The sequence below is a fragment of the Coregonus lavaretus genome (genome assembly GCF_964263955.1).
Source record: "Coregonus lavaretus genome assembly, chromosome: 4".
In the NCBI taxonomy this organism is placed as follows: domain Eukaryota; kingdom Metazoa; phylum Chordata; class Actinopteri; order Salmoniformes; family Salmonidae; genus Coregonus; species Coregonus lavaretus.
The window spans coordinates 78,804,954-78,829,196 of NC_139991.1; the positions used below are offsets into that span (position 1 = coordinate 78,804,954).

Genomic DNA, 24,243 nt, shown 5'->3' on the forward strand with positions numbered 1-24,243 from the left:
TCGGTACCTAATGGCAGTCAGGCTACCTCTGGCGAGCACATGGAGGGCTGTGCGGCCCCCCAAAGAAATGCCACCCCACACCATGACTGACCCACCGCCAAACTGGTCATGCTGGAGGATATTGCAGGCAGCAGAACATTCTCCACTGCGTCTCCAGACTCTGTCACGTCTGTCACGTGCTCAGTGTTAACCTGATTTCATCTGTGAAGAGCACAGGGCGCCAGTGGCGAATTTGCCAATCTTGGTGTTCTCTGGCAAATGCCAAACGTCCTGCACGGTGTTGGGCTGTAAGCACAACCCCCACCTGTGGACGTCGGGCCCTCATACCACCCTCATGGAGTCTGTTTCTGACCGTTTGAGCAGACACATGCACATTTGTGGCCTGCTGGAGGTTATTTTGCAGGGCTCTGGCAGTGCTCCTCCTGCTCCTCCTTGCACAAAGGCGGAGGTAGCAGTCCTGCTGCTGGGTTGTTGCCCTCCTACGGCCTCCTCCACGTCTCCTGATGTACTGGCCTGTCTCCTGGTAGCGCCTCCATGCTCTGGACACTACGCTGACAGACACAGCAAACCTTCTTGCCACAGCTTGCATTGATGTGCCATCCTGGATGAGCTGCACTACCTGAGCCACTTGTGTGGGTTGTAGACTCCGTCTCATGCTACCACTAGAGTGAAAGCACCGCCAGCATTCAAAAGTGACCAAAACATCAGCCAGGAAGCATATGAACTGAGAAGTGGTCTGTGGTCACCACCTGCAAAACCAGTCCTTTATTGCTAATTGCCTATAATTTCCACCTGTTGTCTATCCCATTTGCACAACAGCATGTGAAATTTATTGTCAATCAGTGTTGCTTCCTAAGTGGACAGTTTGATTTCACAGAAGTGTGATTGACTTGGAGTTACATTGTGTTGTTTAAGTGTTCCCTTTATTTTTTTGAGCAGTGTAAATTCATTAGGCCCTAATTTATGGATTTCACATGATTGGGAATACAGATATGCATCTGTTGGTCACAGATACCTAAAAAAAATAAGTAGGGGCGTGGATCAGAAAACAATTTTCCTCATGCAGCGCTACACAGCTCTTTGGCATAGAGTTGATCAGGCTATTGATTGTGGCCTGTGGAATGTTGTCCCACTCCTCTTCAATGGCTGTGCAAAGTAGCTGGACATTGGCGGGAACTGGAACACACTGTCGTACACGTCGATCCAGAGCATTCCAAACATGCTCAATGGCTGACATGTCTGGTGAGGACGACGAGCACGCAGATGAGTTTCCCTGAGACGGTTTCTGAAATTCTTCGGTTGTGCAAACCCACAGCTTCATCATCTGTCTGGGTGGCTGGTCACAGACGATCCCGCAGGTGAAGAAGCCGGATGTGGAGGTCCAAGGCTGATGTGGTTACATGTGGTCTGCGGTTGTGAGGCCGGTTGTACGTACTGCCAAATTCTCTAAAACAACATTGAAGGCTGCTTATGGTAGAGAAATTAACATTCAATTCTCTGGCAACAGCTCTGGTGGACATTCCTGCAGTCAGTCAGTCCTGTGGTGAACCTTCCTAAAGGGAGCCTTAACCACACGTAACAACCTGGACCAGAGCTATGGGGAAACAGACTTGAAGTTTCTCTACAAACAAACTCAACCATCAACATCTTACCTCTACCATTACAGTCATGCTGCTGAGGCAGGGATGATTAAGTCTAGGGTGCATTCCAAATGGAACCCTATTTCCTATATAGTGCATTACTTTTCACCAAGACCCATAGGGCATTATGTAGGGATAGAGTGCTATTTGGGATACAAACCTAATTATCCAACCAGAATCCACTGACCACACCACCACATGACAGTAACCACATGACAGTAACCACATGACAGTAACCACATGACCATGTGGACCACAACGGTAGACCAGCCCCCCCACCAACCCTAACATTTACATTTTTTAAAAAACATTTTTGTCATTTAGCAGACGCTCTTATCCAGAGCGACTTAAAGTTTTTTAGTGAGTGCATACATTTTCATACTGGCCCCCCGTGGGAAACGAACCCACAACCCTGGCGTTGCAAATGCCATGCTCTACCAACTGAGCTACACGGGACTAACCCTAACCATCACAACAACCTTAACCCTTACCCTCACAACAACCTTAACCCTTACCATCACAACAACCCTAACCCTTACCCTCACAACAACCTTAACCATCACAACAACCCTAACACTTACCATCACAGCAACCCTAACCTTCACAACAACCTTAACCGTAACCATTACAACAACCTTAGCCATCACAACAACATCACAACAACCTTAACCCTAACCATCACAACAACCTTAACCCTAACCATCACAACAACCAGGAGCATAGTAGGGTGTGTGATGTAGTCAACCTGGTCCCTACAGTACTGTAGTCAACTCCATACTTCCTGCTGCCTTAAAACAAGCAGACTTTGAGTATATTATTGAAGCACCAGAATTAATCAAAGGCACTTGTTGTTATTCACACTACAGATGCACATGTCAGGTAAAAACACCATTGTCAAGGCAACCGTGTGTTAGAATCTCAGTATGAGAGAATATCTAAGACAGCCATGCAGAGAGATGTGATCAATACTGTTCTGGTGGAAGAGACAACATGGCCGTCGTCAGTGTCTATTGAATGTCTTCTCTGAGCATCTAATGTTAAACATCATATCACATTAAAACAACATCTCAGTATTCACTGGGTTGAGACTGATCCAGAGAGAGGTGCTTCCCTGCTGCTCTGCATGGTGGAAGAGACAACATGGCTGACGTTTCTATTGAATGACCTGAAGATTAACTGCATGGTGGAAGAGACAACATGGCTGACGTTTCTATTGAATGACCTGAAGATTAACTGCATGGTGGAAGAGACAACATGGCTGATGTTTCTATTGAATGACCTGAAGATTAACTGCATGGTGGAAGAGACAACATGGCTGACGTTTCTATTGAATGACCTGAAGATTAAAGACAACCAGGAGCATAGTAGGCTGTGGGACCTGTCACTGAAAATCAAATCTGAGAAAGGCTCAATGCTACTATAGCCTGATGGGATATCTAGAAAGGCTCAATGCTACTATAGCCTGATGGGATATCTAGAAAGGCTCAATGCTACTATAGCCTGATGGGATATCTAGAAATGCTCAATGCTACTATAGCCTGATGGGATATCTAGAAAGGCTCAATGCTACTATAGCCTGATGGGATATCTAGAAAGGCTCAATGCTACTATAGCCTGATGGGATATCTAGAAAGGCTCAATGCTACTATAGCCTGATGGGATATATAGAAAGGCTCAATGCTACTATAGCCTGATGGGATATCTAGAAAGGCTCAATGCTACTATAGACGATGGGATATCTAGAAACGCTCAATGCTACTATAGCCTGATGGGATATCTAGAAAGGCTCAATGCTACTATAGCCTGATGGGATATCTAGAAACGCTCAATGCTACTATAGCCTGATGGGATATCTTGTGTATACTTTCTACAGCTTGACTGCACTTGAAGTGTGACAGTTGTAGGCTTCAGTATGTTATGGAAACTGTGGACTATCTCTGAGAACATGTAGACCTCAGTATGTTATGGAAACTGTGGACTATCTCTGAGAACATGTAGACCTCAGTATGTTATGGAAACTGTGGACTACCTCTGAGAACATGTAGACCTCAGTATGTTATGGAAACTGTGGACTATCTCTGAGAACATGTAGACTTCAGTATGTTATGGAAACTGTGGACTGCCTCTGAGAACATGTAGACCTCAGTATGTTATGGAAACTGTGGACTGCCTCTGAGAACATGTAGACCTCAGTATGTTATGGAAACTGTGGACTACCTCTGAGAACATGTAGACCTCAGTATGTTATGGAAACTGTGGACTATCTCTGAGAACATGTAGACTTCAGTATGTTATGGAAACTGTGGACTGCCTCTGAGAACATGTAGACCTCAGTATGTTATGGAAACTGTGGACTGCCTCTGAGAACATGTAGACCTCAGTATGTTATGGAAAGTGTGGACTGCCTCTGAGAACATGTAGACCTCAGTATGTTATGGAAACTGTGGACTGCCTCTGAGAACATGTAGACCTCAGTATGTTATGGAAACTGTGGACTGCCTCTGAGAACATGTAGACCTCAGTATGTTATGGAAACTGTGGACTACCTCTGAGAACATGTAGACCTCAGTATGTTATGGAAACTGTGGACTATCTCTGAGAACATGTAGACCTCAGTATGTTATGGAAACTGTGGACTATCTCTGAGAACATGTAGACCTCAGTATGTTATGGAAACTGTGGACTACCTCTGAGAACATGTAGACCTCAGTATGTTATGGAAACTGTGGACTATCTCTGAGAACATGTAGACCTCAGTATGTTATGGAAACTGTGGACTATCTCTGAGAACATGTAGACTTCAGTATGTTATGGAAACTGTGGACTATCTCTGAGAACATGTAGACCTCAGTATGTTATGGAAACTGTGGACTATCTCTGAGAACATGTAGACCTCAGTATGTTATGGAAACTGTGGACTATCTCTGAGAACATGTAGACCTCAGTATGTTATGGAAACTGTGGACTACCTCTGAGAACATGTAGACTTCAGTATGTTATGGAAACTGTGGACTATCTCTGAGAACATGTAGACTTCAGTATGTTATGGAAACTGTGGACTACCTCTGAGAACATGTAGACTTCAGTATGTTATGGAAACTGTGGACTGCCTCTGAGAACATGTAGACTTCAGTATGTTATGGAAACTGTGGACTGCCTCTGAGAACATGTAGACTTCAGTATGTTGGACTACAGAACATCTTGGATAGACATGCTCTCACCATAAAAAAAAAAAAAAAGGGGAGGTATGATATTGTGTCTGTAACTTTCTAACTCATTGTTATTCACGATTAATTCAGGACTATCTGTAATCATGATAGTATCCACATTCATGTAGAAGTGTTTAGAAACATAATCCTTATTTATAATAAAAGTGACTCCAAAATGACACAATACATTATTCATTTGTATTGGGCAAATTATCTAAAACACAACCAAAACAAACAGCAAATTGATCCAACAAAAAATGTCACTGTCCCAATACTTTTGGAGCTGACTGTATCTGGGGAACAGTGGGTCATGGTGGGTCGTAGAAGAATCTACTGCATTAGACCTGCATCTCATTGACTGGGGAATGGTGCACACAACAGTAGCACAACCTCAAAAAAAATAACAGAATATATATCAACTACATTTCATTTTGTTGGTTAAGGTAGAATATAACATAGAACAAGCTTCAATAGGATCCATGCATAGGTACTAGCTTGAGAGAACATGACAGTCCTCGAAGACACCCAGCGAGGCTTTAACTCGGAGTAAAGGCACCTTTACACGACAACACGGCGCTGTAAAGAACCACAGAAAATAACATCACCATTCACTGTCATCAGAGCAGAATAATGCTGTGTGATGTCGTGAAATGGGAGGGACGAGAACTGATGTCATGCTGGTTGTATCTGAAGTGCTAAATAGAGACCTCTCATAACGGGTGATGATGACATTAACAGTCACTACATCAGGTCTTCTTGCCCAGGTGGGCCCACATCACTTCTGGTGGGGGTCGAAGGGGGGAGAGGATAACTGTTCCCAGACCAATCTAACCTCATGCGACACACCCACACACAGATGAAGTTATGACATCATCCTGACACTTGTCTGTGACTGGCCAGCATGGAAATGACAGGACCGTGTTTCCTCTTTCTCATCCAATGACCAATAGCAGCAGCCTCGCAGAGTGTTCATTCTCTTCTTCTGCTGAAGTCAAGAGAATGCCAACCTGTCTATAACCTCTTTTTATAACCCGTCTATATTGCCAATCAGTCTATAACTTCTCAATAACCTGTCTATAACCTCTTTATAACCCGTCTATATTGCCAACTTGTCTATAACTTCTCAATAACCTGTCTATAACCTCTGTATAATCCGTCTATATTGCCAATCAGTCTATAACTTCTCAATAACCTGTCTATAACCTCTTTATAACCCGTCTATATTGCCAACTTGTCTATAACTTCTCAATAACCTGTCTATAACCTCTTTATAACCAGTCTATATTGCCAACCGGTCTATATATCGGTAATGCTTTTTGCCTTTAGCAAACTCTTCTTCTTCTTCTTCTTCTTCTTCTTCTTCTTCTTCTTCTTCTTCAAAGCATTCCAATAGTCACAATATGAGTGAAATGAATAAAGGACCATCATCAGCAATACAATGTGAACGTTGTTCAGTCAGTCAGGGTCAGGGGAGGAGGACAGACACAGATACTCATCTCTCCTTCCTTTGTCTTAATGTTGTTTAGTGGTGCTCCATACTGTACTGTCACTGAGGCCCACAACCAATCAGAAGAGGTTCAATTCCAGTGGGAGGAGTCAGTCAGTCGGTCCACCATGTCTGTCCATCGGCAGGCAGCGACCAGGCCAAGCACTCACAACAGATGGGTTGTTGGCAGTGTGGTGAGTCTCCTGGTAGGTTGTGGGTAGTGTGTTTTGGACGCAGCAGACAGCTGGTGGAGGTATGGCCTGGTGGAGAGTAGGGGCCCTGTAAGGGCTGAGAGGATTGGCCAACCTAGGCTGAGGAGAGGGGAGAGAAGGGAGGAGAGGAGGAGAGAAGGGAGGAGGAGAGTGGAGAGGAGGAGAGTGGAGAGGAAAGGAGAGGAAGAGGGAGAGGAGAGGAGAGGAGAGGAGAGGAGAGGAGAGGAGAGGAGAGGAGAGGAGAGGAGAGGAGAGGAACAACACATAAATCATCTAATAAAGAGTTAAACCATAGACAGACAGACATAGTTAAGGTTATAGTCAAAACCATATAGACAGACAGACATAGTTAAGGTTATAGTCAAAACAATGGCTGCTCAGGGTTATAGTAAAATATATACTACAGAGTTACTGGTTTATAGTAACAGGTCTGGTGGACATTCCTGCAGTCAGCATGCCAATATCATGCTCCTTCAAAACTTGAGACATCTGTGGCATTGTGTTGTGTAACAAAAGTGCACATTTTAGAGTGGCCTTTTATTGTCCCCAGCACAAGGTGCACCTGTGTAATGATCATTCTGTTTAATCAGCTTCTTGATATGCCACACCTGTCAGGTGGATGGATTATCTCACTAACAGGGATGTAAACAAATTTGTGCACAACATTTGAGAGAAATAAGCTTTTTGTGCGTATGGAACATTTCTGGGATCTTTTATTTCAGCACATGAAACATGGCCTACAGATCATCAAATCCCTGCTGTAGGCCACTCAGTGCTGGTTCAGTATTACCGTGCAGCATATTGGAGCAGGACACCCTTCCCTACTGCAAAGGAAAACTCAACTTCTACTGTTTCACTATTTCAGCCAGAAACAACATCACCCCACCTAACCCTAATATTCCCAACCACCCCACCGAGCCCCAGATAATGTGCTGCCATAGAACACCCTAGATATTATGCAGCATTATTCAGGCTAATAAACCTGTCCTGCAAGCAGAGTACCTCCGTTGTAGAATATCACTTCAGTACAGAGTCCTATTACACCCCAGCAGGGCTCTGAGTCACAACAGCTGCAGAGTAGAACGGGTCTGTAACAACATGTAGTGACAGTGATAGGGGTCTGACTCACGCCAGATTGGCAGGACTTCATCTTCAACATTGAGGTCAGTTCCTGTCTTGTCACGTTGTCCCGCCTCCATTGCCTCACCCTAGACAACAAACATAAGATATTTCAATATGAAGGTATTGTTAAGTTCACTTGATAGAGAACATACCAAACTGATTTAGACATGCTTGCTACAGAGAGGAGTATGCCGAACGATATATCTCACCACATGAGGGCAAATAGAAAGGACACCAAGGCTAGGATGATGACAGCAAACAGGGCCAGTAATATCACCACTCCCAGACTACCACCATCAACCTCCAAATCTAGAGGAGAAAGAACAGAAGAGAGAGAACAGAAGAGAGAGAGAACAGAAGAGAGAGAGAACAGAAGAGAGAGAGAACAGAAGAGAGAGAGAACAGAAGAGAGTGAACACAGAAGAGAGTGAACAGAAGAGAGTGAACAGAAGAGAGAGAGAACAGAAGAGAGAGAGAACAGAAGAGAGAGAGAACAGAAGAGAGAGAAAACAGAAGAGAGAGAAAACAGAAGAGAGAGCGAACAGAATAGAGAGAGCGAACAGAAGAGAGAGAGAACAGAAGAGAGAGAGAGAACAGAAGAGAGAGAGAGAGAACAGAAGAGAGAGAGAGAGAACAGAAGAGAGAGAGAGGACAGAAGAGAGAGAGAACAGAAGAGAGAGTGAACAGAAGAGAGAGAGAACAGAAGAGAGAGAGAACAAAAGAGAGAGAGAACAGAAGAGAGAGAGAACAGAAGAGAGAGAGAACAGAAGAGAGAGAGAACAGAAGAGAGAGAGAACAGAAGAGAGAGAGAACAGAAGAGAGAGAGAACAGAAGAGAGAGAGAACAGAAGAGAGAGAGAACAGAAGAGAGAGAACAGAAGAGAGAGAGAACAGAAGAGAGAGAGAACAGAAGAGAGAGAGAGAACAGAAGAGAGAGAAAACAGAAGAGAGAGAAAACAGAAGAGAGTGAACAGAAGAGAGTGAACAGAAGAGAGTGAACAGAAGAGAGAGAGAACAGAAGAGAGAGAGAACAGAAGAGAGAGAGAACAGAAGAGAGAGAGAACAGAAGAGAGAGAAAACAGAAGAGAGAGAGAACAGAAGAGAGAGAGAGAATAGAAGAGAGAGAGAACAGAAGAGAGAGAGAGAACAGAAGAGAGAGAACAGGAGAGAGAACAGAAGAGAGAGAGAGAACAGAAGAGAGAGAGAGAACAGAAGAGAGAGAGAACAGAAGAGAGAGAGAACAGAAGAGAGAGAGAGAACAGAAGAGAGAGAGAGAACAGAAGAGAGAGAGAGAACAGAATAGAGAGAGAGAATAGAAGAGAGAGAGAGAACAGAAGAGAGAGAGAGAACAGAAGAGAGAGAACAGGAGAGAGAACAGAAGAGAGAGAGAGAACAGAAGAGAGAGAGAGAACAGAAGAGAGAGAGAACAGAAGAGAGAGAGAACAGAAGAGAGAGAGAGAACAGAAGAGAGAGAGAGAACAGAAGAGAGAGAGAGAACAGAAGAGAGAGAGAGAACAGAAGAGAGAGGGAGAACAGAAGAGAGAGAGAGAACAGAAGAGAGAGAGAACAGAAGAGAGAGAGAACAGAAGAGAGAGAGAACAGAAGAGAGAGAGAACAGAAGAGAGAGAGAACAGAAGAGAGAGAGAACAGAAGAGAGAGAGAACAGAAGAGAGAGAGAACAGAAGAGAGAGAAAACAGAAGAGAGAGAAAACAGAAGAGAGAGAAAACAGAAGAGAGAGAGAGAGAACAGAAGAGAGAGAGAGAGAACAGAAGAGAGAGAGAGAGAACAGAAGAGAGAGAGAGAGGACAGAAGAGAGAGAGAGAGGACAGAAGAGAGAGAGAACAGAAGAGAGAGAGAACAGAAGAGAGAGAGAACAGAAGAGAGAGAGAACAGAAGAGAGAGAGAACAGAAGAGAGAGAGAACAGAAGAGAGAGAGAACAGAAGAGAGAGAGAACAGAAGAGAGAACAGACGAGAGAGAGAACAGAAGAGAGAGAGAACAGAAGAGAGAGAGAACAGAAGAGAGAGAGAACAGAAGAGAGAGTGAACAGAAGAGAGAGAGAGCAGAAGTATACACTACCAGTCAAAAGTTTGGACACACCTACTCATTCAAGGGTTTTTCTTTATTTGTACTATTTTCTACACTGTAGCATAATAGTGAATACATCAATACTATGAAATAACACATATGGAATCATGTAATAACCAAAAAATTGTTAAACAAATCAAAATATATTTTATATTTGAGATTCTTCAAATAGCCACCCTTTGCCTTGATGACAGCTTTGCACACTCTTGGCATTCTTTCAACCAGCTTCATGAGGTAGTCACCTGGAATGCATTTCAATTAACAGGTGTGCCTTGTTAAAAGTTAATTTGTGGAATTTCTTTCCTTCTTAATGCGTTTGAGCCAATCAGTTGTGTTGTGTCAAGGTAGGGGGGGTATACAGAAGATAGCCTTATTTGGTAAAAGACCAAGTCCATATTATGGCAAGAACAGCTCAAATAAGCAAAGAGAAACGACAGTCCATCATTACTTTAAGACATGAAGGTCAGTCAATACGGAACATTTCAAGAACTTTGAAAGTTTCTTCAAGTGCAGTTGCAAAAACCATCAAGCACTATGATGAAACTGGCTCTCATGAGGACCATCACAGGAAAGGAAGACCCAGAGTTACCTCTGCTGCAGAGGATAAGTTCATTAGAGTTAACTGCACCTCAGATTGCAGCCCAAATAAATGCTTCACAGAGTTCAAGTAACAGACACATCTCAACATCAAGGAGACTGCGTGAATCAGGCCTTCATGGTCGAATTACTGCAAAGAAACCACTACTAAAGGACAACAATAATAAGAAGAGACATGCTTGGACCAAGAAACATGATCAATGGACATTAGACCAGTGGAAATCTGTCCTTTTGGTGCCAAACGCCATGTCTTTGTGAGACGCAGAGTAGGTGAACGGATGATCTCCGCATGTGTGGTTCCCACCATGAAGCATGGAGGAGGAGATGTGATGGTGTGGGGGTGCTTTGCTGGTGACACTGTCTGTGATTTATTTAGAATTCAAGGCACACTTAACCAGCATGGCTACCACAGCATTCTGCAGCGATACGCCATCCCATCTGGTTTTCGCTTAGTGGGACTATCATTTGTTTTTCAACAGGACAATGACCCAAAACTCACCTCCGGGCTGTGTAAGGGCTATTTGACCAAGAAGGAGAGTGATGGAGTGCTGCATCAGATGACCTGGCCTCCACAATCACCCGACCTGAACCCAATTGAGATGGTTTGGGATGAGTTGGACCACAGAGTGAAGGAAAAACAGCCAACAAATGCTCAGCATTTGTGGGAACTCCTTCAAGACTGTTGGAAAAGCATTCCAGGTGAAGCTGGTTGAGAGAATGCCAAGAGTGTGCAAAGCTGTCATCAAGGCAAAGGGTGGCTACTTTGAAGAATCTCAAATATAAAATATATTTTGATGTGTTTAACACTTTTTTGGTTACTACATGATTCCATATGTGTTATTTCATAGTGTTGATGTCTTCACTATTATTCTACAATGTAGAAAATAGTAAAAAATTAAGAAAAACCCTTGAATGAGTATGTGTGTTCAAACTTTTGACTGGTACTGTATATAGAGATTGATGTATTTATAGACTGATGTACATAGAGACTGATGTATATAAAGACTGATATATATAGAGACTGATATATATATATATATATATATATATATATATATATATATATATATATATATATATATATATATATATATATAGATAATTATATATATAGAGACTGAAGTACATAGAGACTGAAGTATATAGAGACTGAAGTATATAGAGACTGAAGTATATAAAGACTGAAGTATATAGAGACTGATGTACATAGAGAGTAAAGTACATAGAGAATGAAGTACATAGAGAATGAAGTACATAGAGAATGAAGTACATAGAGAATGAAGTATATAGAGACTGAAGCATATAGAGACTGAAGTACATAGAGAATGAAGTACATAGAGAATGAAGTATATAGAGACTGAAGCATATAGAGCAGGGATGTCAATCATACGGCCCGCGGGCCAGAACCGGCCCGCCAGATGGTTCAATCCGGCCCGCGAGACGACGTCCACTTTTTTTTTTTTTAAAGGAACAGATATTCCAAATTTGTCCAGCAGAGGTCGCACTGAAATAACGAGAGATCCTGAAATAAACAGCACGTGACAGCAACGCGCCCAGAATGCGCCATCTGCCGAGCTTGCCTTATCGTTATTAAGCTCTTGTTGTCAAAATTACCCATTGTTGCACCCACATTACCAAAATGTCTTTGTCAAAAAGGAGAAAAGTTGACACAGAGTGCACAGTTTTCCAAGAAAAATGGACTGATTCATATTTATTCACAGAAGTGAATGGGAAATCTGTGTGCTTGGTGTGTAATCAGCAAGTTTCAGTGCTCAAGGAATATAATATTCGGCGCCACTATGAGACTCATCATGGTGAAAAATACAACCATTTGCGAGGACAACTGAGAATAGAGAAGATAAATGAATTGTTAGTGGGTCTGTAGAAACAGCAGTCTGTTTTTACCCGTAGCCGAGAGGTCAGTGATGCAGCGGTGAAAGCTAGCTACCTTATTGCTAATCAGATAGCGTTAGGATCCAAGCCATTTTCTGAGGGTGAGTTCGTGAAAACATGCATGCTGAAGGCTGCAGAAATCGTGTGCCCTGAAAAGCGACAGGCCTTTGCCAACATTAGCCTAACGAGAAACACTGTCGCAGATAGAATTTCAGATCTCTCGGCAGACTTGGAGAGCCAAATGAATCACAAAGTCAAGTCATTTGTTGCATTTTCGGTTGCAATTGATGAGAGCACTGACATTACAGATGTTGCTCAACTGGCCATATTCATTCGTGGTGTTGATGCGACTTTGACAGTCACCGAGGAGTTCCTTGGGTTGGTACCTATGACGGATACTACAACAGCGGATGACATTATGAGCTCTCTCGTTGGAGCGCTGGACAGAGTCGGAGTGGACTGGTCCCGTGCCGTCAGCCTGGCTACAGATGGTGCGCCATCAATGATTGGGAGAAAAGCAGGCGTTGTGACAAAATTCAGAGATAAAGTACAGGCCGCAAATGGAGGACAAGAGTTTTGGACATTTCACTTTATTTTGCACCAGGAAGCATTGTGTTGCAAATCATAAAAAATGGATCATGTCATGGAGGTGGTTGTCCGCACTGTTAATTTCATCCGAGCAAGAGGTTTGAATCACCGTCAGTTTGACAGTCTTCTCAGTGATAAAGACATTACGCATGGCTTGCCATACCACACTGAAGTACGGTGGTTAAGCCGAGGTGCCGTGCTGAAGCGTTTCTTTGAGCTACGAGAGCAAATTGAACAGTTCATGGAGAAAAAAGGCAAACCAGTGAAGGAACTTAAATGCCCAGAATGGGTGCAGGATCTTGCCTTTCTGGTGGATATTACAGAGCACCTGAATAATCTTAACAAAATGTTGCAGGGCCGCAAAAAAGTTGTCACTCAGTATTATGACAGCATACGCGCATTCAAGTTGAAACTGTCACTCTGGGAGACACAACTATCTAGCGGTGACACCGCTCATTTCCCATGTCTAAGAGATGTGCGTGCGACCGGACTTAATGCTGACATGACTCAATACAAAGACAAGATTACAGGATTGCTGCGGGAGTTTGAGCGACGGTTTCAGGTCTTCGGTGAACTTGAGACAGAATTTGCCGTTTTTTGCTCGCCATTCACAGTCAAGGCTTCTGATCTGCCCGCTGACATCCAACTCGAAATAATTGACTTGCAGTGTGAGTCAGGTATGAAGGACAAATTTGCCTCTGTGGGCTTGGACACATTTGATCAGTATCTCTTGCCAGGGTGCCCCAAATTAACAGCCCTGGCTGCAAAGGTTTTATGCATGTTTGGGACTACCTATCTTTGTGAACAGGTTTTCTCTGTAATGAACATCAATAAAACAAAGCTGCGCTCAAGGCTAACACACAAGCACTTAAATGACATTATGAAATTGGCTGCTACTCAGGATTTGACACCTGATATTGATGCAATCGTGAAGGCTAAAAGATGCCAAGTTTCAGGAGCAGCCGGTAGGCCGCAGTGAGAGAAAGAGAGGGGAGGGGGTTAAACAGCGAGTAGGTCAAGTCTAATTGTAAGACTTGTAATGCTCTTTAAGAGACGTTTTGCACTCTGAAGAATACAGTTCTGTGAAAAAATAACATTTACTGTGGTAATGTAATATTTAAAGACCATGAACATTGTGATAACGTTCTTCATGGCTCCCACTTTAGTTTGTGCATAGTGTGGTGAGTCAGATCAGGTGGTCAGAATGTATACTGTACATTAAAATAAGTTAAGTTAATAAGTTAATAAAACAAGTTGTTTTAATCAAAGTGAAATGCCATTTTTCCAGTTCCATAGGCCTATCTGTGAATAAATGTTTTGTGCCTTTGTAGATCCACTGTGATCTGTGAGTTATAATGCACATATGTAGGCTAAATTATAAATTAAGGCATAATATTGAAAAAACAAAGGTAAAGATTTGGAGATGACGTTATTTGTAGGTTATTTTGCTATTATTTTACTGGCCCGGCCCACTTGAGATCAGATTGCGCTGTATGTGGCCCCTGAACCAAAATGAGTTTGACACCCCTGATATAGAGACTGAAGTACATAGAGACTGATATATATAGAGACTGAAGTATACAGAGACTGAAGTACATAGAGACTGAAGTACATAGAGACTGAAGTACATAGAGACTGAAGTACATAGAGACTGAAGCATATAGAGACTGAAGCATATAGAGACTGAAGCATATAGAGACTGAAGTACATAGAGACTGAAGCATATAGAGACTGATATATATATATAGAGACTGAAGCATATAGAAACTGAAGCATATATAGACTGAAGCATATAGAGACTGAAGTACATAGAGACTGAAGTACATAGAGACTGAAGTACATAGAGACTGAATCATATAGAGACTGAAGCATATAGAGACTGAAGTACATAGAGACTGAAGCATATAGAGACTGAAGCATATAGAGACTGAAGTACATAGAGACTGAAGTACATAGAGACTGAAGTACATAGAGACTGAAGTATATAGAGACTGAAGTACATAGAGACTGATATATATAGAGACTGATATATATATATAGAGACTGAAGCATATAGAGACTGAATCATATAGAGACTGAAGCATATAGAGACTGAAGCATATAGAGACTGAAGCATCCTGTTAATTAGATGAGTTGTTGTTTTTCTCCTCGTTCAGTTTTAATGGAGAGATTTAAAGCCATTTGAAGCCAATTAGAGCATTAATCACACATTAATCTTACTGAAAGCTCTGTGGGGAGACACACATCATCAGTGTCTATGAATGAGGAGGACATCTGGCAACAGCAGAAAGAAAACCTCCTGGCTCAAAAAGAGCTCTCTCTCTCTCCTGGCAGGAGTAACTTTCAATAGCCTTTTTCATTCGGTATCAAAAATAACTAACATCCTCCAGCATTGAAACTGGTATTTGATTTGAAGGTTACAGATGGTTGTCCATGTTCTTTAGACTAGTGTCCTGTCCAGGGGGTGTACTGTACATCAAGCTGTCTCACTATAGAAACAGGAGATAGACTAGTGTCCTGTCCAGGGGGTGTACTGTATACATAATAAATATAAATATGCCATTTAGCAGACGCTTTTATCCAAAGCGACTTACAGTCATGCGTGCATACATTTTTTTTTGTGTATGGGTGGTCCCGGGGATCGAACCCACTACCTTGGCGTTACACGCGCCGTGCTCTACCAGCTGAGCTACAGAGGACCACAAGCTGTACATCAAGCTGTCTCACTACAGAAACAGGAGATAGACTAGTGTCCTGTCCAGGGGGTGTACTGTACATCAAGCTGTCTCACTATAGAAACAGGAGATAGACTAGTGTCCTGTCCAGGGGGTGTACTGTACATCAAGCTGTCTCACTACAGAAACAGGAGATAGACTAGTGTCCTGTCCAGGGGGTGTACTGTACATCAAGCTGTCTCACTACAGAAACAGGAGATAGACTAGTGTCCTGTCCAGGGGGTGTACTGTACATCAAGCTGCCTCACTACAGAAACAGGAGATAGACTAGTGTCCTGTCCAGGGGGTGTACTGTACATCAAGCTGTCTCACTATAGAAACAGGAGATAGACTAGTGTCCTGTCCAGGGGGTGTACTGTACATCAAGCTGTCTCACTATAGAAACAGGAGATAGACTAGTGTCCTGTCCAGGGGGTGTACTGGTACATCAAGCTGTCTCACTATAGAAACAGGAGATAGACTAGTGTCCTGTCCAGGGGGTGTACTGTACATCAAGCTGTCACTATAGAAACAGGAGATAGACTAGTGTCCTGTCCAGGGGGTGTACTGTACATCAAGCTGTCTCACTATAGAAACAGGAGATAGACTAGTGTCCTGTCCAGGGGGTGTACTGTACATCAAGCTGTCACTATAGAAACAGGAGATAGACTAGTGTCATGTCCAGGGTGTGTACTGGTACATCAAGCTGTCTCACTATAGAAACAGGAGATAGACTAGTGTCCTGTCCAGGGGGTGTACTGTACATCAAGCTGTCACTATAGAAACAGGAGATAGACTAGTGTCCTGTCCAGGGGGTGTACTGTACATCAAGCTGTCTCACTATAGAAACAGGAGATAGACTAGTGTCCTGTCCAGGGGGTGTACTGTACATCAAGCTGTCACTATAGAAACAGGAGATAGACTAGTGTCCTGTCCAGGGGGTGTACTGTACATCAAGCTGTCACTATAGAAACAGGAGATAGACTAGTGTCCTGTCCAGGGGGTGTACTGTACATCAAGCTGTCACTATAGAAACAGGAGATAGACTAGTGTCCTGTCCAGGGGGTGTACTGTACATCAAGCTGTCACTATAGAAACAGGAGATATGGGCCATTCTGGCTTGGACAAGGCTACTTACTGTCTGACTTGGTGTTGGCTGTAGACGGGTCTTTGTCTTTGTAGTCGACAGAGAAGGTTTGTTCAGTTGGCTCTGCTGTGCAACCTGGGGAATTCACCACATAATGATGCTGTCTTACACAGATAACACCGCTGACCAAGTAACTGTGTAACAATACTGAGAAAGTAATTCAAACACTGTGCTGGGTCTAATAAAGGTCCAGTTGTAGACAGTTCAAAATGTACCCTCCATGTGGCAGAGTCCTGGTTCAAAGTAGTGCAGTGTACAGGGAACAGGGTGACATTTGGAACACAGTATTATGTACTAGTGTGTAGTATGCAGTAGTATTCTTACCACTCCATGGCCAGCTCAGCAGCTGTGTACTAGTGTGTAGTATGCAGTAGTATTCTTACCACTCCATGGCCAGCTCTGCAGCAGGGGACTCCAGTCACTCCACTGGCTGTCTGGGTTGATCTCGTCCCGGGCTCTCACCTGCAGCTGGTGGGCGTGGCCTGCTAGGGCGTCGGTTATCTGCAGAGCGCTGGCCTTAGACTCCACCTAGGTGGGGGGGGGGGGGGGGGGGAGAGGGATGAAGATAGATAAAGCGAGAGAGGGATGAGAGAGGGGGATGGAGAGAGAGAGAGATACAGAGAGAGAGAGAGAGAGAGAGAGAGAGAGAGAGAGAGACAGAGAGAGAGAGAGAGATTATGTACAGAGAGAGAGAGACAGAGAGAGAGACAGAGACAGAGACAGAGAGAGAGAGAGAGAGAGAGAGAGAGAGAGAGAAGACAGAGAGAGAGAGAGAGAGAGAGCATAGGGTAGGATAGTGTAGGAACTGACTAATATAATATAATTAGTGGGTAGGATAGTGTAGGAACTGACTAATATAGTATAATTAGTGGGTAGGATAGTGTAGGAACTGACTAATATAATATAATTAGTGGGTAGGACAGTGTAGGAACTGACTAATATAATATAATATAATTAGTGGGTAGGATAGTGCAGGAACTGACTAATATAATATAATTAGTGGGTAGGATAGTGTAGGAACTGACTAATATAATATAATTAGTGGGTAGGATAGTGTAGGAGCTGACTAATATAATATAATTAGTGGGTAGGACAGTGTAGGAACTGACTAATATAATATAATATAATTAGTGGGTAGGATAGTGCAGGAACTGACTAATATAATATAATTAGTGGGTAGGATAGTATAGGAACTGACTAATATAATATAATTTGTGGGTAGGACAGTGTAGGAACTGACTAATATAATATAATATAATTAGTGGGTAGGATAGTGCAGGAACTGACTAATATAATATAATTAGTGGGTAGGATAGTATAGGAACTGACTAATATAATATAATTAGTGGATAGGACAGTGTAGGAACTGACTTATATAACATAATTAGTGGGTAGGATAGTGTAGGAACTGACTAATATAATATAATTAGTGGGTAGGATAGTGTAGGAACTGACTAATATAATATAATTAGTGGGTAGGATAGTGTAGGAACTGACTAATATAATATAATATAATTAGTGGATAGGATAGTGTAGGAACTGACTAATATAATATAATTAGTGGGTAGGATAGTGTTAGAACTGACTAATAAAATAAAATATAATTAGTGGGTAGGACAGTGTAGGAACTGACTAATATAATATAATTAGTGGGTAGGATAGTGTAGGAACTGACTAATATAATATTATTAGTGGGTAGGATAGTGTAGGAACTGACTAATATAATATAATTAGTGGGTAGGATAGTGTAGGAACTGACTAAAATAATATAATTAGTGGATAGGATAGTGTAGGAACTGACTAATATAATATAATTAGTGGGTAGGATAGTATAGGAACTGACTAATATAATATAATTAGTGGGTAGGATAGTGTAGGAACTGACTAAAATAATAGAATTAGTGGATAGGACATTTTACATTTACGTTTTAGTCATTTAGCAGACGCTCTTATCCAGAGCGACTTACAGTTAGTGAATACATATTTTTTTACACTGGCCCCCCGTGGGAATCGAACCGACAACCCTGGCGTTGCAAACGCCATGCTCTATCAACTGAGCTACATCCCTGCCGGCCATTCCCTCCCCTACCCTGGACAACGATGGGCCAATTGTGCGCCGCCCATGAGTCTCCCGGTCGCGGCCGGCTGCGACAGAGCCTGGATTCGAACCAGGATCTCTAGTGGCACAGTTAGCACTGCGATGCAGTGCCTTAGACCACTGCGCCACTCAGGAGCTAACTCAGGACAGTGTAGGAACTGACTAATGTAATATAATTAGTGGGTAGGACCGTGTAGGAACTGACTAATATAATATAATTAGTGGGTAGGATAGTGTAGGAACTGACTAATATAATATAATTAGTGGGTAGGATATTATAGGAACTGACTAATATAATATAATATAATTAGTGGGTAGGATAGTGTAGGAACTGACTACTATAATATTATTAGTGGGTAGGATAGTGTAGGAACTGACTAATATAATATAATTAGTGGGTAGGATAGTGTAGGAACTGACTAATGTAATATAATTAGTGGGTAGGACCGTGTAAGAACTGACTAATATAATATTATTAGTGGGTAGGATAGTGTAGGAACTGACTAATATAATATAATATAATTAGTGGGTAGGATAGTGTAGGAACTGACTACTATAATATAATCAGTGGGTAGGACAGTGTAGGAACTGACTAATATAATATAATTAGTGGGTAGGATAGTGTAGGAACTGACTAATATAATATAATTAGTGGGTAGGATAGTGTAGGAACTGACTAATATAATATAATTAGTGGGTAGGATAGTGTAGGAACTGACTAATATAATATAATATAATTAGTGGGTAGGATAGTGTAGAAACTGACTACTATAATATAATCAGTGGGTAGGACAGTGTAGGAACTGACTAATATAATATTATTAGTGGGTAGGATAGTGTAGGAACTGACTAATATAATATAATATTATTAGTGGGTAGGATAGTGTAGGAACTGACTAATATAATATAATTAGTGGGTAGGATAGTTTAGGAACTGACTAATGTAATATAATTAGTGGGTAGGATAGTGTAGGAACTGACTAATATAATATAATTAGTGGGTAGGACCGTGTAGGAACTGACTAATATAATATAATTAGTGGGTAGGATAGTGTAGGAACTGACTAATATAATATAATTAGTGGGTAGGACAGTGTAGGAACTGACTAATATAATATAATTAGTGGGTAGGACAGTGTAGGAACAGACTACTATAATATAATATAATTAGTGGGTAGGATAGTGTAGGAACTGACTAATATAATATAATTAGTGGGTAGGACAGTGTAGGAACTGACTAACGTAATATAATTAGTGGGTAGGATAGTGTAGGAACTGACTAATATAATATTATTAGTGGGTAGGATAGTGTAGGAACTGACTAATATAATAATTAGTGGGTAGGATAGTGTAGGAACTGACTACTATAATATAATCAGTGGGTAGGATAGTATAGGGACTGACTAATATAATATAATTAGTGGGTAGGAAAGTGTAGGAACTGACTAATATAATATTATTAGTGGGTAGGATAGTGTAGGAACTGACTAATATAATATAATTAGTGGGTAGGATAGTGTAGGAACTGACTAAAATAATATAATCAGTGGGTAGGACAGTGTAGGAAATGACTAATATAATATAATTAGTGGGTAGGACAGTGCAGGAACTGACTAATATAATATAATATAATTAGTGGGTAGGACAGTGTAGGAACTGACTAATATAATATAATTAGTGGGTAGGATAGTAAAGGAACTGACTAATATAATATAATTAGTGGGTAGGATAGTGTAGGAACTGACTAATATAATATAATTAGTGGGTAGGAAAGTGTAGGAACTAACTAATATAATAAAATATAATTTGTGGGTAGGATAGTGTAGGAACTGACTAATATAATATAATCAGTGGGTAGGACAGTGTAGGAACTGACTAATATAATATAATTAGTGGGTAGGACAGTGTAGGAACTGACTAATATAATATAATATAATTAGTGGGTAGGACAGTGTAGGAACTGACTAATATAATATAATTAGTGGGTAGGACAGTGTAGGAACTGACTAATATAATATAATATAATTAGTGGGTAGGACAGTGTAGGAACAGACTACTATAATATAATTAGTGGGTAGGATAGTGTAGGAACTGACTACTATAATATAATTAGTGGGTAGGATAGTATAGGAACTGACTAATATAATATTATTAGTGGGTAGGATAGTGTGGGAACTGACTAATATAATATAATATAATTAGTGGGTAGGATAGTGTAGGAACTGACTAATATAATATAATTAGTGGGTAGGACAGTGTAGGAACTGACTACTATAATATAATTAGTGGGTAGGACAGTGTAGGAACAGACTACTATAATATAATTAGTGGGTAGGATAGTGTAAGAACTGACTAATATAATATAATTAGTGGGTAGGATAGTGTAGGAACAGACTACTATAATATAATTAGTGGGTAGGATAGTATAGGAACTGACTAATATAATATTATTAGTGGGTAGGATAGTGTGGGAACTGACTAATATAATATAATATAATTAGTGGGTAGGATAGTGTAGGAACTGACTAATATAATATAATTAGTGGGTAGGACAGTGTAGGAACTGACTACTATAATATAATTAGTGGGTAGGACAGTGTAGGAACAGACTACTATAATATAATTAGTGGGTAGGATAGTGTAAGAACTGACTAATATAATATAATTAGTGGGTAGGATAGTGTAGGAACAGACTACTATAATATAATTAGTGGGTAGGATAGTATAGGAACTGACTAATATAATATTACTAGTGGGTAGGATAGTGTAGGAACTGACTAATATAATATAATATAATTAGTGGGTAGGATAGTGTAGGAACTGACTACTATAATATAATTAGTGGGTAGGATAGTATAGGAACTGACTAATATAATATAATATAATATTATTAGTGGGTAGGATAGTGTAGGAACTGACTAATATAATATAATTAGTGGGTAGGACCGTGTAGGAACTGACTAATATAATATAATTAGTGGGTAGGATAGTGTAGGAACTGACTACTATAATATAATCAGTGGGTAGGACAGTGTAGGAACTGACTAATATAATATTATTAGTGGGTAGGATAGTGTAGGAACTGACTAATATAATATAATTAGTGGGTAGGATAGTGTAGGAACTGACTAATATAATATATTCAGTGGGTAGGACAGTGTAGGAACTGACTAATGTAATATAATTAGTGGGTAAGATAGTGTAGGAACTGACTAATATAATATAATTAGTGGGTAGGACCGTGTAGGAACTGACTAATATAATATAATTAGTGGGTAGGATAGTGTAGGAACTGACTAATATAATATAATTAGTGGGTAGGACAGTGTAGGAACTGACTAATATAATATAATTAGTGGGTAGGACAGTGTAGGAACAGACTACTATAATATAATATAATTAGTGGGTAGGATAGTGTAGGAACTGACTAATATAATATAATTAGTGGGTAGGACAGTGTAGGAACTGACTAACGTAATATAATTAGTGGGTAGGATAGTGTAGGAACTGACTAATATATTATTATTAGTGGGTAGGATAGTGTAGGAACTGACTAATATAATATAATTAGTGGGTAGGATAGTGTAGGAACTGACTACTATAATATAATCAGTGGGTAGGATAGTATAGGAACTGACTAATATAATATAATTAGTGGGTAGGACAGTGTAGGAACTGACTAATATAATATTATTAGTGGGTAGGATAGTGTAGGAACTGACTAATATAATATAATTAGTGGGTAGGATAGTGTAGGAACTGACTAAAATAATATAATCAGTGGGTAGGACAGTGTAGGAACTGACTAATATAATATAATTAGTGGGTAGGACAGTGTAGGAACTGACTCATATAATATAATATAATTAGTGGGTAGGACAGTGTAGGAACTGACTAATATAATATAATTAGTGGGTAGGACAGTGTAGGAACAGACTACTATAATATAATTAGTGGGTAGGATAGTGTAAGAACTGACTAATATAATATAATTAGTGGGTAGGATAGTGTAGGAACAGACTACTATAATATAATTAGTGGGTAGGATAGTATAGGAACTGACTAATATAATATTACTAGTGGGTAGGATAGTGTAGGAACTGACTAATATAATATAATATAATATAATTAGTGGGTAGGATAGTGTAGGAACTGACTACTATAATATAATTAGTGGGTAGGATAGTATAGGAACTGACTAATATAATATAATATTATTAGTGGGTAGGATAGTGTAGGAACTGACTAATATAATATAATTAGTGGGTAGGACCGTGTAGGAACTGACTAATATAATATAATTAGTGGGTAGGACAGTGTAGGAACTGACTACTATAATATAATTAGTGGGTAGGACAGTGTAGGAACAGACTACTATAATATAATTAGTGGGTAGGATAGTGTAGGAACTGACTAATATAATATAATTAGTGGGTAGGATAGTGTAGGAACTGACTAATATAATATAATTAGTGGGTAGGACCGTGTAAGAACTGACTAATATAATATTATTAGTGGGTAGGATAGTGTAGGAACTGACTAATATAATATAATATAATATAATTAGTGGGTAGGATAGTGTAGGAACTGACTACTATAATATAATCAGTGGGTAGGACAGTGTAGGAACTGACTAATATAATATTATTAGTGGGTAGGATAGTGTAGGAACTGACTAATATAATATAATTAGTGGGTAGGATAGTGTAGGAACTGACTAATATAATATATTCAGTGGGTAGGACAGTGTAGGAACTGACTAATGTAATATAATTAGTGGGTAGGATTGTGTAGGAACTGACTAATATAATATAATTAGTGGGTAGGACCGTGTAGGAACTGACTAATATAATATAATTAGTGGGTAGGATAGTGTGGGAACTGACTAATATAATATAATTAGTGGGTAGGACAGTGTAGGAACTGACTAATATAATATAATTAGTGGGTAGGACAGTGTAGGAACAGACTACTATAATATAATATAATTAGTGGGTAGGATAGTGTAGGAACTGACTAATATAATATAATTAGTGGGTAGGACAGTGTAGGAACTGACTAACGTAATATAATTAGTGGGTAGGATAGTGTAGGAACTGACTAATATATTATTATTAGTGGGTAGGATAGTGTAGGAACTGACTAATATAATATAATTAGTGGGTAGGATAGTGTAGGAACTGACTACTATAATATAATCAGTGGGTAGGATAGTATAGGAACTGACTAATATAATATAATTAGTGGGTAGGACAGTGTAGGAACTGACTAATATAATATTATTAGTGGGTAGGATAGTGTAGGAACTGACTAATATAATATAATTAGTGGGTAGGATAGTGTAGGAACTGACTAAAATAATATAATCAGTGGGTAGGACAGTGTAGGAACTGACTAATATAATATAATTAGTGGGTAGGACAGTGTAGGAACTGACTAATATAATATAA

General features: G+C 40.4%; 1 protein-coding gene across 1 annotated transcript in view; it reads right to left on the reverse strand.

The window, feature by feature from the left end:
* Positions 1-4,976: 4,976 nt before the first annotated feature.
* Positions 4,977-24,243, reverse strand: part of LOC311127552 (ciliary neurotrophic factor receptor subunit alpha-like) — a 77,779-nt gene continuing 58,512 nt past the window's right edge. The window contains exons 7-11 of the mRNA XM_084159368.1: positions 17,079-17,223; positions 16,687-16,770; positions 7,879-7,978; positions 7,677-7,755; positions 4,977-6,646 (exon numbers count right to left, since the gene is read on the reverse strand). Coding sequence (XP_084015494.1) covers positions 6,446-6,646; positions 7,677-7,755; positions 7,879-7,978; positions 16,687-16,770; positions 17,079-17,223 — 609 coding nt within the window. The 3' untranslated portion in view covers positions 4,977-6,445. The remainder of the gene's footprint in view (positions 6,647-7,676; positions 7,756-7,878; positions 7,979-16,686; positions 16,771-17,078; positions 17,224-24,243) is intronic.